Genomic DNA, 17142 nt, shown 5'->3' with positions numbered 1-17142 from the left:
AACACCAATAGCAAAAATAAATGAATGTATGGCAGACGAAAAATATTAAAAGATTTTATCTGAGGATGAAAGAAATATATCTGTTCATCCTTCAACAAATGTTCAATGATCCTCACCTATATGAAAGCAATTGTATTTAAGTTTTTTGCCCTTGGGCCTTTTTGAGAATCTGTTGAAGTCAGTGCACACTGCCCTAGAAAAATGTGTATATTTTGATGTTTATACGACAAAAGTTAACATGCAATTTCAGAGAGTGCCTTGACCATTTGAGAGCCAACTCCTAGATCTCTTTGAGATCTACTGATCTTAAAAGTAGAAAAAATATAAAGAATATTAAGGCATATAAAACAAGGAACTTACCTTCAAGGAATTGGAAATCTTGTCAGAGCGCTAGGATATAAAAGATAACAAGGCCAAATGCAAAAATTAATGATAAAAACAGGATTTTTCAGAAGCTCAAAGTTTAGAGAGAAGGGTTGCCATATGGTAAATTTTTAACTAAACTATGCTCCTTCTAAAATTTATAAGAGCTTTTTAAATATTTTTCAGAAGATATTAAGTGCGGAAGTTGTATTTGACCACAGAAAACTTCACTGGCTCTGTTCATTAAGTGAACATTTCCCCAGCCCCTTCTTTCCCACACATATGAAGGTGAAACATATGTAAGCATCTAGCTACAACCAATGCATTAGCCTCTCCACTACTAGGCCTAGCTTCCTAAGAAAATGACATAAAAAGATACTTCATAAAAGAAGAAATGTGCATTGATTATTTTTCATTATGTTCCATGATTCCCGTCTACCCACCTGAGTTACCTTAGCCTGGACCAGTGGACTGATATTTTTGTTCATGACTCTTAGAGTGAATCTATATATATGTGTAGCTCATCGATCACATCATAAAATGAAAATCATATTCAAAATAAATAGAAATATAACCTTATGAACAAGGTTAGCATAGGAAGGTGATGAAGGATTTGCTGTATTTTCCTCTTCGGGACGCTGGTGGAGAAAACCAACTGAGCCCTTGAAAGGCAGCTTATTCATTTGCTTTATGGGACTCAATATACAGCCTGGGGGTGAGATCACTGGGTGCTGTGCATGCATATGCAGTATCAGCCTTCCAACCATAGAGCAAGAGTTGACATGTAAGCGTTCCAGGCATGTTCTACTCTGACAGGCTTCACTCAGACCTATTGGTTTGAGTCACTAATGGCCTGAGGAGAGTGCATTTTGATCCAATTTGGGACATGGAAACAGATGAGGAGACAAAAGACCAAATTAGAATCTAACACTTAGATTTTGTTATAAGATGTTCTTATTCTTCATAACTGTATTTTTATGAAGCTCCTCACTGTCCAGAAATGCTGCACTTGAAATAGTTGTTGCATTACTGGGACTTTGAATATCAAATTTCAAAGATTTTTATTTCTGATGTGAAGGGTGATTTGGTTCCATTTAAAATATGCACTTAACTGATATGCCTAATACTTTAAAACTAAGATTCCCTATACTAACACCCTCTGTGAAATAGCCACTGATTTTAAAGCAGACATGTAGACGCACCAAAGCATCTGCTTTTTTGAATGAATCATTTTACATATCCCTTTTTAAAGGGAATAAGCATTTCCATTTTTAATTCAATTTTATCTCTTTTTGTGCCCCAAAGATGGAGACTTGGAATATTGCATTATCAAGGAAGTGAAAATATTGACACATTTCTCTAAAGTCAAAGTAAAAGCTTTCTGGAGAATCATTTAAATACACTTAAGTTTAGAACTTAAAGCTATGCTTATTATTTAGATAATAAGACAGTAGGGTACAGTAAAGCCTGAATCAGATATTTCATATCTTATCAGCTTGATCATATTCCCTGATTTCTCTGACCCCTCCATTTACAAACTTCTGAACGTGGAGTTGTAAAGATTCAATAAAATTATCTGTGCAAGTACCCATCATAATATTTGGCATATAAAAGATTCAGTTGAGTCGATTTTGAGTTATCTCACTATGCATCATATAATCAAATATTTCCCAATATGCATGAAGTTTTATTGTCCTTAATTCTATTATAGCAAGCATATTTTAAGTTCATCTGCCTGTTAAGTTTTTTGAGGTTTCATTGGACATATTCAGAGTAAACAGCCTTGACAGTGTTTAAATATCTACTAAATATTAGCTCAAAATGCTATGTGGCATAAATAAATCACACAAAAGCATTATAAAAACTCCCATTTAGGTGCAAACTGCCCCATGAACAAAGCGACATAGCTACTAAATATAACACATAGCACATTTGTCTTTTCTCAAATGCCAGTTGAAATTCAGAGAACTGTGTTGCTTTAAAGGCTCAGGATTAGTGTTTAAGATTCATCGGTATCTGGTATCCTCCATTTATGTATTAAATGCTGAAAGTAAATTAGCGTTGGAAAAAGTGCAGTTCCTCTTTGGTTTACATGTTAATGGAGAGCAGAAGGGTGTCGCTTTGTAGATTGTCCACGAGCGATCTCCTGTATGTTCATCTGTCTCTCCCCCCTCTTATCGAATATGTTCCTTCTGTGTTACTGATGCTTGATGAACCTGATTTCTAATCTTTAGTTATTCCACCCTTCTCGGTTTTTATTCAGATTAGGTGGCAGAATTAAAGGGTGAGTGATGAGTTTCTGCTGTGATTAAGGTAAAAATACAATTGCAGCTGGAACAAATGGATATAAAATAGCTCAGCCATATTGGAAAGCTTCCCTAGACCTCATTTTTCTTCCATTAGACATTAGCATTGAGGCTATTTGCTATAAAGTGTCAAGACTTCCAGAAGATATCATCATTACCCTCTCTTGTTATAGATCCAGAGAGCAGTATGCAGTGATAACATATTATGCTTGCCAACTGTCACCTAAACATCCTCCCTTCCTTAACTGTGCTCCAAATAGACGAATATGTCTGTCTCTTTCTGAATGGTTGGAACCAGAAACTAAACATCACCATTTGAATCACTAGATCAATTGTTCTGAGCTCATTTCTGTGCTTTATTTTGACCTTTCCCACCAGACTCAATTAACGTAAAAAATTAAGATTGATTAAACCCTAAGATGCTGTAGAGAACTATGAGACTCCTGTGAAATGAGGGTGGGTGAGGTTCAGTCCATCAGCAATCTGTATTTTGAAAGTATTTGCAATAATTCGTTTCTAAACTAACATTTGCAGGTTGAAGTCTGCACAAAATATGCCTGTGTGAAAAGCAATGGAACCCAAATCACCACCATGGAAGATAGTCCAAGTGATATACCAGCTCCCACAATTCATGGCATCACTTCAAGGTACAATTTTTTTGTCCATTAATCTAAAGAACTGATCATAAACAATGAAAATAAAAATCAAAGGTATCATCCCAGCCATGATAATCTCATTTAGTAGATTACTGTAAATATGTGTGTAAATCAAATGTTTGATATTATTAGGTATTGATCTCCAATAGACACATCCCCTAACATTTAAGCTTTGATATCCCTGATTGCCCAGCTTCACTTCCTTTTACTCAGTAATTGTGAACAAATGCTGAAGTGCATGGAAAAGTTGTCCTTCAGTAAATCCTTTCGTGAGGCAAATAATACAACTTTAACTAGAATGACTACCTTCTAACTTAATCTCTTTGAAAAAATTAGATTTAGAGATATCAGATTCCCCTAAAGCTAGAAACATCTGTAAAATAATTAACGAGAGATAAATTATTGAATAACTGTTACCAATTTTACCAGATTCTTCATAGAATCCTTTTATTTTTCTGTACACTTTTGTTGTTGAGCAGTGATCAAAGTTTGAAAGTGAGCCTCTTTTCAAATCAAGATAGCAATAAGAAGAAAAAGATTTAACATCAAGTTTCCCAAGCCAAAAGTGATATTAAGTTTTCATCTCTCTGTATCAAGCCAAGGCTAGAGAAAGAAACCTGAGTATTCCCATATCATACTTTTGCCCCAACCAAATGAATCACCCTTCATCTACACACACATACACACATACACACACCCCATGTACACACATGCACACTGGCTAAAATAATCAACCTGTTATAAAATATTTCAATTCTGAAGGATTCCTTTATGACGTATTGAAATTTCTAGGTCTTTTTTTTGTTAATCAGTTCAATAGTATCTGTACTGATTTGGGGAACTAGTGATTAAAATAATTAGAAAAACTCAAGTAATTGTATTCTTAGATGTTCGGAGCAAAAGTCATATCTTGTTTTCTTGAGTACATCTGTAAAACACATGATGATATCTATCTAATGTAGGATATGTTCATTAATTGATAATTCCCTCAGCACATTTTGCCCACCTATCCACAGGATTGCCTACCTTGTAGGGGGAAAATGGTCAAGTTTAAGGGATACCAAAAAGCTTTATTTAAGTTTTCAGCAAACACACTTGTGGGTATAATAATATAAGAAGTGAAAGTAATACAAAGAAATATAAGACATGGTTCTAAATTTTCACAGTTCCAGTCTACTGTGGCAGACACTTCCCTAAACAAATATTTATAGAACAGTGTGAGAAACACTACAACAGAAGCTTATAATGTGCAAGAAGTGCATAAAAAAAATACCAAGCTCTACCCATGATTATCAGTGAAGGCATCATGAAAGACGTGACATTTGAGTTCATTCTTAAAGAACTCAAGGAAGAAGTATAGGTAGGTGGGTGGATGTTGTCACATTTCTTGCCTATTAGCATCCTTATGACTCAAACTCAGGTCAATGGCATAAGGGAATATGTCTTAGATTACATATTTACATGTAGCTAAAAATAATATGCAGGCTTTTTTAGAAATAGAGCAAATACCCATATGTTTCTCTGCCTCTAAGATATTTTTTAAGAAGATGCTTGCAGATGATAACAGAGAAAAAATATTTTTTAGTTGTGGTTAAAGACTGCTTATCCCCAAATATAGTAAATTGGTGGCAAAAACATTAAAAAGGGTATACAACAAGAGCAAGGAAAATAGCAAAGCAGATGACAATAACAGAAGAGAGATTTTAATACAGTTTTTGAAAGCAGTATTTGGCAGGGAGAGGCAAATGACTTTGTACAGTGGTGAAATTTACAACCAAAGTGTTGGTTGGCAGAGGGAGATAATGACATAAAACAAACTAATTTGCTCTGCCGGGAGAACCTCAATGGCTGAGCACTTAACAAGCTTTCAGAATTGTGAAGAAGAGGAAGATGGGGTAAAGTTCAAAGCTGAAAGTTTACAAAAGAGTGGTTGGGACCTGTAATTAGTCAGGGTTCTCCAGAGAAACAAAACCAAAAGTGAAGACTCAGGAAAGCTGGGGGTGTAGTCCCAATCCGGGTCCAAAGTTTTGGGAATTAGAGGTGCCAGTGGTATAAATCCCAGTCCAAGTCTGAGAGTGAGAGAAGACTGATTAGATCAGGTGGTCAGGCAGAGAGAGGAAATTCTCCCTTCCTTCACCTTTTCATTCCACTCAGACCCTCAACTGATTGGGTGATATGCCCACCTACATTATGGAGAGCAATCTGCTTTACTGTGTCCACAGATTCAAATGCTAATCTCATCAGAAACAACCTTGCAGATACACCCAGAAATTATGTTTAGCCAAATGTCTGGACACCCTGTGGCCCAGTCAAGTTAAAAATTACCCATTACATAAAATTAGCCATTACAGAATGCAAGGTTGCCTACCTCTGTATTATTCATCCATGTGTCTATTTCTCTTCCTCCATGTGGCATATTCCATCACCGGGAGATTAGAAGTTTTTTTCCTCAAGAAACTGAACAGAGGTATTTAGGAATTAGGGCTACTAGGCACAGTGGAAATCTGGGATGAGGGGCAAAGGTAAAAATCATGTTAAAGTGGTTAGACTACAATTAGAATGATGGCACCTCGGTGGCTTTCCCCAACTCTGTTCTTAGAAACAAATATCTAGTCATAAATGTTTCCACACAGGAAGGGCATTCTTCTCTGGAAAAGTTTGAATGACTCCAAATAAAATACTTCCGGGAACTAGCAGATAGGGATCACCTAACAGAAAAGGTAGCTAACCATCTGGTCACACAGTAGTAAAGTACATCAGTCAAGAAGCCTCACTCATATACAATATAAAGCTTCTAGTCATCTTTTTTTTAAAATCTCAAAGATGAAAAGAAACAAAATTAAAACAGAGGAATAATTCAATAGACGCAGGGACAATGCAGGATGAGGAAAATATCCATAACAATCTCAGAGGGATAAAAAGACATCCTCTGTCTATAAAACAACACCAAAAAATCCTACTTGGAAAAAAGAATCAAAGTAAAGCAGGATGTGAGGGGTGGGGGGGGGGTACCTCATGGAAATTAAAAGTGTGAGAGCTGAATTGGAAATTTAAGGTAAAGTCTCTGAAAGTGCAATAAAAAGTAAATATGTTAATACAAATGAAATTTTTAAGAGAAAGTTTTAAAATCCAGGAAATCAAATATTTGGATAATAAGAGTTCCAGAAAGAGAGAACAGAGGAAAAAGAAGGGGGAAAATAATCAAAGAAAAATGACAAGAAAATATGCCCCCCCCCCACCAGAAAAAGGAAAAGACAATATCCCAGAACCAAAGATACCAGTATGTAGATTAAAAGCTACTATAGATACTAGCACAGGGATTGAAATAAGAGCCAATAAAGGGATATCATCAAGAAATTTCAAAATACCAGGTTAAAAAAAGCACATCCAAAAAACTTCTAGGAGGAAAAGACAGATGGTGTACATACTGCATTGGGAATTTGAATGGCATTATCAGAGTATAAACAGTAACATTCATTGCTAAGAGAACAATGAAACAATGCCTTAAAATTCTGAATCAAAAAAAGAACCTTTTCGTCTTATCAATTCCATACTCAGTCAGATATCAACTGATATTGTTTTGGATTAGCAGAGAGGCAATTTAAGACAGGTGAAGAGGAAAAAATATAGATTCTGTAAAAACTGACAAGGGTGTGAAGAGAACTGCCTAATTTTAACAATGAATTAAACTTCCAAAAAGATTCTGGGTTTGCTAAATTTGTTTACTTTTTAATTATTCTCTTAATTTTTTTATTTTGTTTTTAATTTACATATAGTAAAATACACTCTTTTTTGCTTCACAGTTTTATGAGTTTTGACAAGTACATATGAACTTGTCAAACATATGAACACCACTACAGTTAAGATATAACACTGTTCCATTATGTCAGAATATTTCTTCACACTGGCCCCTTTATAGCCACTTCCTTCCTCCTCCACCCTCCTCCAAACTGAGCAAACACTGCTCTGTTCTGTTCTCTATAATTTTTCCTGTTCCATGTTGTCATATAAGTGGAATTATACAGTATGTAGCCATTTAAGCCTGGCTCCTTTCACTCCGCATAATGCATTTAAGATTCATCCATGTTATTGCATATATTAATAGTTTGTTAATTTTTGTTACTGAATAGTATTCCATTGTATGAATATACCACAGTTTGTGTACCATTTGGGTAGTTTCCAGTTCTTGGTGACTATGAATAAAGTTGATATAAACATTATGTACATAACGTGAACGTAGATTCTCATTTCACATGGGTAAATAACTAAGAGTTGGATTGCGGAATCATAGCATAAGTTTACATTTTACTTACTTTATAAGAAACTGCCAGGAAAGGTGGGGAATGGGATGAATTGGGAGATTGGGATTGACATATATACACTATTGATCCTATGTATAAAATAGATAACTAATGAGACCCTACTGTATAGCACAGTGAGCTCTACTCAATGCTCAGTGGTGACCTAAACGGGAAGGAAATCCAAAAAAGAGGGGATATAGGTATACTTATAGCTGATTCACTTTGCTGTACAGTAGAAACTAACACAACATTGTAAAGCAATTATATTCCAATAAAAATTAATTAAAAAAAAAGAAACTGCCAAACCAATTTCCAAAGTGACTGTAACATCTTGCTTTCCTACTAGCATTGTATGAGAATTCCAGTTGCTTCTCATCTTTGCTAGAACTTGATATTCTGCAAGAATTTTTCCTCTCTCTCTCTCTCTCTCTAGCTCTTTTAATAGATGTTTAGTGGTGTGTCATTATGGTTTTAATTTACATTTATTTCCATGATGATTAATGATATTGATCATCTTTGCAAATGCTTTTTTGGCATTTGTTTTCTCCTTTGATGAAGTGCTTTTTCAAATATTTTATTAATTTTTTTGTAGATTTTTTGTAGATTCCCTGGGTCTGCATAGATCCTCTGCAAAAATAAACAATTTATTTCTTCCTTTGCAATCTGTGTGTCTTTTACTTCTTTTTCCTGCCTTGTTGCCTTGGCTCATTCAGTAAGGCGGACACCCTTGACTTGTTCCTATTCTTTTACCATTACATGTGATGTTACCTATGAATTTTTTAGAGATACCTTTTATCGGGTTGAAGTCTTCTCTTTTATTTCTAGTTGCTGAGAGTTTTTATCATAAATGGATATTGAATTTTGTTAAATGCCTTTTTTGCATATAATTTGTTAATATGGTTAATTATATAGATTGATTTTCAAATAATCAACTAGTCTGTATTATCTGGATAAACCCCACTTGGTTGTGATGTATTTTCCTTTTTATATATGCAATTTGCTGTTATCTTATTGAGGATGTTTATGACTATCCTCATAAAATATATTGAACTGTTTTTTATTTCTTGTAATGTCTTTGCCTGGTTTTGGTAACATGGTAATTCTGGCCCCATAAAATAAGTTGGAAAATATTCCCTCCTCTGCTATTTTCTGGAAGAGATTGTGTGAAAAGGTATTTATTTCTTAAATGTGGTAGAATTCACCAGTGAAACTCACCTTTGCCTAGAGTTTTCCTTGTTGAAAGGTATTTTACTCAGAATTTAATTTCCTTAACAGTGTAGGATGATTCGAGGTATCTGTTTCTTCTTGAGTGAGATCTGTAATCTTGTGTTTGCAAAGAATTGGTTAATTTCACCAAATTTATCAAATTTATGAGCAGAAAGTTGTAATGTTCATAGAGTCTGAATTTATTTGCATTCTTTCATTTCTGATAACAGTAATAAGTGTCTTCTCTCTTTCATAGTCAATCAGTCTAGAGTTTTATCAATTTTGTGGATCTTTTCAAAGAACCATCTTTTGGTTTTATTGCTTTTTCTCTATTGCTTTATGTTTTCCATTTCATTGATTTCTGCTCTTTATTGATTTTCTTCTTCTTCTTCCTTTGGATTTATCTTACTCTTCCAGTTTCTTAGAGAGGAAAGCTACATTATTGATTTGAGATCTTTCTTCTTTTTGACTAGAACCATGTAAAGTTATGAGCTTTCCTCTAAGCCCTGCTTCAGGTGAATCTCAGAAAGTTTGAAATGTTGCATTTTCTTTCATTTAGTTCAAAATACTTTTAAATTTTCTTACTACTTCTGCTTTGACTCATGAATTATTTTAGAAGTGGTTTGCTTAATTCCCAAATATTTTGAGGTTTTTCAGATAAGTTGTGAATGTGAATTTCTAGTACCGTTCTGTTATGATCTGAAACATGGTTTTATAATTTCAGTTCTTTCACATTAGTTAAGGTTTATTTTATGGCCTATAATATGATCTGTCATGGTGAATATTCTATGTGTACTCGAGGAGAATGTGTGTTCTGCTGTTGTTAGAGCATTTTATAAATGTCAATTAGGTCGAGTTGAGTGATAGTGATGTTCAGGTCATCTATACACTTAATGATTTCCTGCCTGGTTGTTCTATCAATTATTGTGAGAGGCATGTTGAAATCTCCAAATATAACTGTGGGCTTATCTATTTCTTTTTTAGAACTATCAGTTTTTGCCCCGTGTATTTTGTTGCTTTATTATGAGGTGCATATATATTTCAGATTGTTGTGTCTTGGTAAATTGATCCTTTTGTCATTGTGTAATATTCCTTTTTCTTCCTGATAATTTTCTTGTCATCATGTATATTGTGTCTAATACTAATACAGCCACTCCAGCTTTCTTTGGATTAGTGTAATTTTGAGTGATTTCGGATTGTGTCCTGAACATTTTAAATATCAGGTTGTGATCTGAGTCCTGTTAAAATCCTCTGAAGAAGGTTGGAGTTTTTGTTTCAACAGGCAATCAACTGGTTAGCTTCAGACTGAAAATTCTGTCTTGGCTTATGTGGTCAATGGCTGTGATATCAGTTCATCTTTCAAAAGCTTTGCTGTGCTGCTTTATATCTGCCCCACACATGCACCTCTCATTGGCTAATCTGGTATTTAGTTGGGGGATTATGTAATGGTTCAGATCTCAAAGTCTTTGCTACAGTGCTCAGATTTCCTTTGCCTGTGAGGCAACCATGCATGTACAGCTTGGAGTTGAGTTAGAACTTGTATTGGTTCATGTATAGAATTAGTAGACTGCCTAGCTTTCTCTTCTCTGAGATTTCCCCCATGTTTTTCACATCACTTGGACTTCCTTTCCCAAATCTTTGGCTAGAAAGACATGGTTTCTCTTGTAATTTTAGCTTCCCAATATACCTCACAGTTTACATAAATGGGGTTGTTTGGGGGACAGTGAGATTAGAGAGAAAATAGAGGAAAAAATAAACGAGATTTTGGACCACAGGGGTGCTTTCCCCGATTCCTCTGGTCAGACAGCTTGTTTTTTCTCAGGATTTTAGATTCTCATTTGGCCGGGACTGCCATCATGCAGCTCCTTGGCTGGAATCATCCTCAGAGCAGGAAAAAAGAGAGGAAAAAGAGGAAATAAAATGAAACAAGAATACCCATCATACGCTTTGGCTTGCAAGGCCTTCTGGTACTCTGGCCAGAAAGATTGGGTTCCTCTCATAGATTGTGTTTGCCCAGTGCTCGGTTCCACACTGGGGCTGCTGTTGGGTTAAAGATGGGAGACAAACAGAGGGGGGAAATGATGGTAAACGCATCCTGTAATGTTTGCTCTTTAAGTTTTGGCTCCCCTCCGGATCTGCCTCTATTGTTAACTTTTCAGAGTCCTTGAGTGATTGCTTTTTGTAACTAGAGCAGACTTTTTAGCACTAATCCGTGGGAGAGAGAGGCTATAACTGGCTTTCTCCATGTTGACCAGCACAGAAAGTACGAACCCCTCCATATTTTTCTTTATTCCAATGCCTTTGGCAACTTTATTTCCTTTTTTTTTTTTCTTTTTGGTCAAAGATCTAGCAAAAAAACTGATGGAAATCATTCCCAACCAAATATTGGCATGTACAGTCTTTCCTTTCTTAAATTGATCTATTGTAGCACGGCAACATTTTCCAAAGGCAAGACCCTAATGAGCAGATATAGGCGCCAAACCATTAATCAAAATTACACCAACACCAAAGCAGTTAGCCTCCTGTGTGCATGTTACTGTTTGTGTAATTTCATTATACTTCTGCCAGTGTATACTTGTTAGTTATGTTTCTATTTTGGTTTAAGAAAATCTCTTTTATATTAGCAACATGCAAAATCAAATGTGAAATCCTTCCAGACAAATGTCAGTAGACAGGGTTTGCTTCTATAGCATTTAGAATATTTGGGGTTCTGATAAGACACATATTTCTTAGAATCTTTGTTTATTTTTGGTAAAAAGCAGTCATCAGCAAATTTTAACTTTTATATATTTTCGTAACATATACCAATAGCCTACCAGCCTGTTTGATTATAAGCATGGAGCATGTCATTTTCATCTTTGGCCTTAACTTATACCTTGCTTTTGACTACAACATCTTCAGTACAAGCACTTACACATGTTTTTTCCATTATATATAAACCAAAGATGCCATAGCACACAAAGTTATTTAGAAAGATCAGATGAAACCTTCTAGTTTTATAAGCTACTCCTCCAGAAACAAGCTCTGTCTCTACATCACATTTTCCATACTTGTCATATTATCATCAGCTGATTCTATATCCCCAAAGAATGCTAACGACTGATCGATAACCCAGACATGTCTGGCCGTGGCCTACACGTGCCCTGGGTAGTTCATTTATTTGCCTTGGTGGATTTGCTAGAGTAGAATTTAATCAATAGCTAATTCATTAATTCTGGTCCTCGAGAATGTAGAGACTGCACTGGCTGAAGATAGCTAGCTGGCTCTGGCTTTGATTGAAATATGACAAACACTGCAACTGACAGCTTTACTGGGTACTGTAAAGTTCGCTCCAATAAGTTCACTTATTTATTCTCCATCAATGGATAAGCTAAGAAAAGAACATAAACAAGGAAGAGCTTTTATTACATGACTGGACTGCTATTCCAAGATGCATGATTTCCAGGCATGAAGCTCAAGGGAAAGCAGAAAGAGAGAACACAGATCATGTCTCTCATTGCCTTTAATGGGATCCACGGCAGTTTTTACAGTTCCAAATCAGTTTGGGGCTGTATTATTGATGAGAAGGCTGAGGCATAATGTCTTTGTAGCATTCACAAATAATTGTTTAAATGTTTGCTTCAAGCTCCTGAACGATATAAATGATATTTTTACACACCAGCTTCCTTATGATAGCAGCACGGGGTCTGTGTCTCTAAATGAAGGTTAAACCACTATCTTCATTTAGAAAGCCCCCTAGCTTTTCAAAGTACATAGCTGGCGGTTGAGGATGGCATGACAGGTCATAGCTTGTGGAAAAAGAACTTTCCCCTTTTTGCCTCACCAAATTTGGGTGAAACTTTGAGGCCTCTATATTTTTATACTATGACATTGGATATCAGGAAATCTCTTCTATCGTTATTTTCCCTCTCTGATTTTTTTCAGTGACTGATAGCTTGAATACTGAAGTAATAATTTTACAATTAAAAACAATTTTTTTGAGCCATGTTTTATTTTTTTAAATGGGGAGTGTGCTGGGCTGTAGATGTAGAATGTCAGATGACTTCTTCGTCCATATTCTCAACTCCCCTTCTCGCCAGTATGGTTAACTTGAGACAGCTTTTAATTTGGACTGGAATTGTCTACTTGAGTCTTTGAAGATATGGGAAGACCTCTCAAAAGAGATCATTTAGAGTGTATTTAGAACTGATGTACACACCCAGTCAATAGTCTGATAATCATAATGGCTTTCAGGAAATAGTAGTTCTGATGGCCAATGAATTCTGATCATCAAACTCAGTGTTTGATTAGGAGACCTTACAGAATATTGAGCTTATTCTTAAGACTCTGCCAGCACTATTTCCATTTTCTCACTTCCCTCTCTTTCCCAAACTCCTTTTAACTTCTCCACTTCTTTCAGTTCCCACAGAAGCAGCTCAATCACTAAGCATTTGAGAGGCCTTTGTATGCATCTCGACAAAATCCAGTTTTTCCCCCCAATTCACTTTGGCCTTTAACTGCCGCTTTATCCCTGGCTCCCTGATCACTCATTGGTTTCTTTTATTGGTTTCATTCTAATTCCATTCATTAATTGTGGGTGTCCTCAACAGAAAGACTCCCTCTGCTACTCAAATAGTTCAAATATTCTCACAGTTTTCATCATACTGATGTCTCAAGATCTCTGTCCCAGTTTTCTCCCTAAACTCCAGTCCCATATATTCAATTGCTTATTGATTTTCTATAATGATAGGCACCCATCACTTCCATAACCTCAAGCCTTAATTCTCATCTAACCCAGTTTTTCCAACATCCATTTCGGCAAAGGCACCACCGCCTTGCATATGATCGCAGACATCTAGCTTTGATTTTTTTTAATCCCCTGATTTCACTCAATATCAATTTTAGTCTATTTTCTTTTGGAGCATCTTCTCATAGCTGTTCCTCTTCTCCATTTCCACCACTGCAACCCTAGCTCATGCTTTATCATTTATGTTGATGTACTTGTCTTAATTCAGTGAGATACAAGGAGGAAAGGCTTTACTTTTTTCCCCAACTCTTGAAAAACCTTTCAGGAATACCTTATGGCCTTCACATTATTTTTTAGTTATGAGTCTCATTTTAGTCATTAAGATTCATGATCAAGTATTAAAAAGTCCATTCTGGGAATTCCCTGGTGGTCCTGTGGTTAGGACTCCATGCTTCCACTGGAGGGGGCATCATAAGTTCGATCCCTGGTCAGGGAACTAAGATCCTGCATGCTGCACAGTTTGACCAGAAAGAGTCTAGCAAAAATCTAAAAAAAAAAAAAAAAAAAAAAAGTCCATTCCATCTCCAGCAAAATATTAAGCTCACATTAGTTCAAATATTCCACCATTTCTCAGGCTCAGACCTGATCCCAGTTTGCCCTTTCTCCCTCCTTGCTCTTTCTTGCCTATTCCCTTTCATTCAAATGTGCCTCTTCCCAATGTTACTATTTTACTTCCATCACTGGATAGCCATCCAAGCCCTCTCTGTGGAAGGTGGCACTTTTTTGAACAATTGTGTTTTCCTTGAGAGAACCCATGAGGATCTCCCCAAAGCCAACTTCTCTCACATGAGTGTTGCCCTCTGCAACTGATCTATGGTGCCAACAGAGCAGGACACACCAAACACTCTTCCTGCTGGAGCCCCCTCCCCCAAAAACCCACCATCATGGTCAGTGTAACTTCAAGGGAGCTCAAGCCTAGCCATCTTGCAAGACATCCACTGGCTCATAGGAAATGCACTCATGTGCGCCATGCTAAAGATCGACGGTGTGGCAATCTTGTCTTACCCTATCATTAGAGCGGCTCCAGACAATATCTGACCATTAGAATTCTCTAACTGAGAAGCAAGCACCTTTTCTTGTGGTCATATAGGCTGCCAACCCCCATGTCAAGCTTTCCCAAACTCCTTTCTATACTTCCCTCCAGGGACAGCTGCAAATTGGGCTTAGATATTTCTGCATCTCAGGAAGTACCAACCAGGAGAAGCAAGTGCTTCCAGTTTCTCTGAGTGATGTATTTAGAATTCCTTCCTCAGCCTTGAGAATGTTTAGGGGTGGACTGGGGGTGGATTTTAATGTCACTCTTCACTAAGTAAATCATTCCTCTTTCACTCCATGGCTCAAAAATCTACAGTGGTTTTCCAATGCACTCAAAAATGAATCCAAAGTTATTTCCATGTTCTATAAAACCCTACAGGATCTGCAGTCCCCAAACCCACACTCCCAACACCCACCTGATTCATTTTCCATCATTCTCTTGCTCAGTCCAGCTCTGTCCCACCAGATTCTTTGATTGTCCTTCAACAAGCCATGTGCACGGATGTCTCAAAACCCCTATACCTCCTGTTCCCTCCGCCTAGAAACTCCTGTTCACTTGCTTCATCCCCTCTTTCGGATTTCTGCACAGAAGAGCCAGGCCTTCTCAGACAACCAGTGTAACATATTGTACACTTACGTGTTTGTTTACTGTCCCACCTTCCCCCAGCAAAATGTAAGTTTTATGAAAGAAGGAACTTTGTCTTGTTTATTTGTAAGTATAGAACAATGCTTTACATATAGGAGGTACTTAATAAATATTCATTAAAATTCAAAAACTCTCCTAGAGTTCTGTTTATTTTGGGTTGGTTTGGGTGATGGGTCAATGTTAAAAGGCAGCTTTATCCTCAGAACTCAGAGAATCTTTTTATTTGGGGGGGTGTTATTTTTTATTTTTTAAATTTTTAAAAAAATTTTATTGGAGTATAGTTGCTTTACAATGTTGTATTAGTTTCTACTGTATAGCAAAGTGAATCAGTTATATGTATACATATATCCACTCTTTTTTAGATTTCCTTCCTTTAGGTCACCACAGAGCACTGAGTAGAGTTCCCTGTGCTAAACAGTAGGTTCTCATTAGTTATCTATTTTATACATAGTAGTGTATATATGTCAATCCCAATCTCCCAATTCGTCCCCCCTCTTCCCCACCTTGGTAACCATAAGTTTGTTCTCTACATCTGTGACTCTATTTCTGCTTTGCCAATAAGTTCATCTGTATCATTTTTCCAGATTCCACACATGAACGATATTATACGATATTTGTTTTTCTGATACCAGTCAGAATGGCCATCATCAAAAAATCTACAAACAATAAATGCTGGAGAGGGCGTGAAGAAAAGGGAAACTTCCTACACTGTTGGTGGGAATGTACATTGGTACAGCCACTGTGGAGAACAGTATGGAGGTTCCTTAAAAAACTAAAAATAGAATTACCATACGACCCAGCAATCCCACTCCATATCCGGAGAAAACCATAATTCGAAAGGATGCATGCACCGCAATGTTCATTGCAGCAGAATCTTGCTGTTTGTTCCCTTTTAGAAGCAAGATACTTAACGGAGGAATTCATCATCAGTCGTCCTCAGTTTGGGGCTATAGTTTAAGTTCCTAAATAAGAGAAAACCCCATTAAAACGTCTTTCATACTTAAGTTACTGCAGAAGCTCACTGATATTTCTCCCTACCCCTAGTCTCTTCTACTCTAATCTGCCAGGGTATTACTTCTAAAAGGACTTTATATTCTGCTAGTGATACCACTGCACAATCACCCTATTTCACCATCAAATTCCTCAACATAGTATTTGAGGGACTTCATAACGTTCTTCTTAAGTTCAGACTGACCTTCCGTTATTGCTGGATGTAAATCATTCGCTCGTCAAGTTGGTCCCATTACTCTTCTCCATATGGCTAGGCAGCTTCTCCCTCTTATTTTTGCCTATATGAATCTTCCTTCTCAGAATTCTTCCCATCCTCTTATTCCAATTCAAGTCCACATCCACTTCTCCCATGAAACCTTCGTTGTTCGTCTAGACACAGTGATCTTTGTTTGTGTGTTTCTGTAACACCTGTAGCCTCGATTACACACTTAAACACTTGATTTTACACTGCTGTATAATATTTGACATGCTTCAGGTATGCATGTTTCACGTCTCCTCATACTCAAGGACACAGAGTTCTTACCTTTTGGTATTTTACTGACTCCAAGTTATGCTAAATATTCTAGTGGATAATTAAACATTCAATTATTTGATTTGAGAGCAGAGAATTAATATTGTTATCATATTACATTTATTTAGTCTTATATTAAAAGTGTCCTGATCATTTTTGATAATCACAATCTGGAATAGTATTGAAGAACTTGAATGTTATATAAATGATTGACAAAAATGACCAAGCTGAATAGGAATTTTTTTTTTTTTTTTTTTTTTTTTTTTTTTTTTTGCGGTACGCGGGCCTCTCACTGTTGTGGCCTCTTCCGTTGCGGAGCAC

At 36.4% G+C, this 17142-nt stretch overlaps 1 protein-coding gene across 1 annotated transcript in view; it reads left to right on the top strand.

Moving 5' to 3' along the window:
* The window catches only part of USH2A (usherin), a 774017-nt gene that overhangs the window by 538526 nt on the left and 218349 nt on the right, over nucleotides 1–17142 (top strand). The window contains exon 46 of the mRNA XM_027122185.1: nucleotides 3204–3316. Within this exon, the coding sequence (XP_026977986.1) occupies nucleotides 3204–3316 (113 nt within the window). The remainder of the gene's footprint in view (nucleotides 1–3203; nucleotides 3317–17142) is intronic.

The sequence above is a fragment of the Aethalodelphis obliquidens genome, unplaced genomic scaffold (assembly GCF_003676395.1).
Source record: "Aethalodelphis obliquidens isolate GAN/ISIS:26980383/991018 unplaced genomic scaffold, ASM367639v1 scaffold24, whole genome shotgun sequence".
Classification (NCBI taxonomy): Eukaryota; Metazoa; Chordata; class Mammalia; order Artiodactyla; family Delphinidae; genus Aethalodelphis; species Aethalodelphis obliquidens.
Note: the sequence above shows the minus strand (reverse complement) of the source record. Positions and strands in the feature narration are given on the sequence as shown.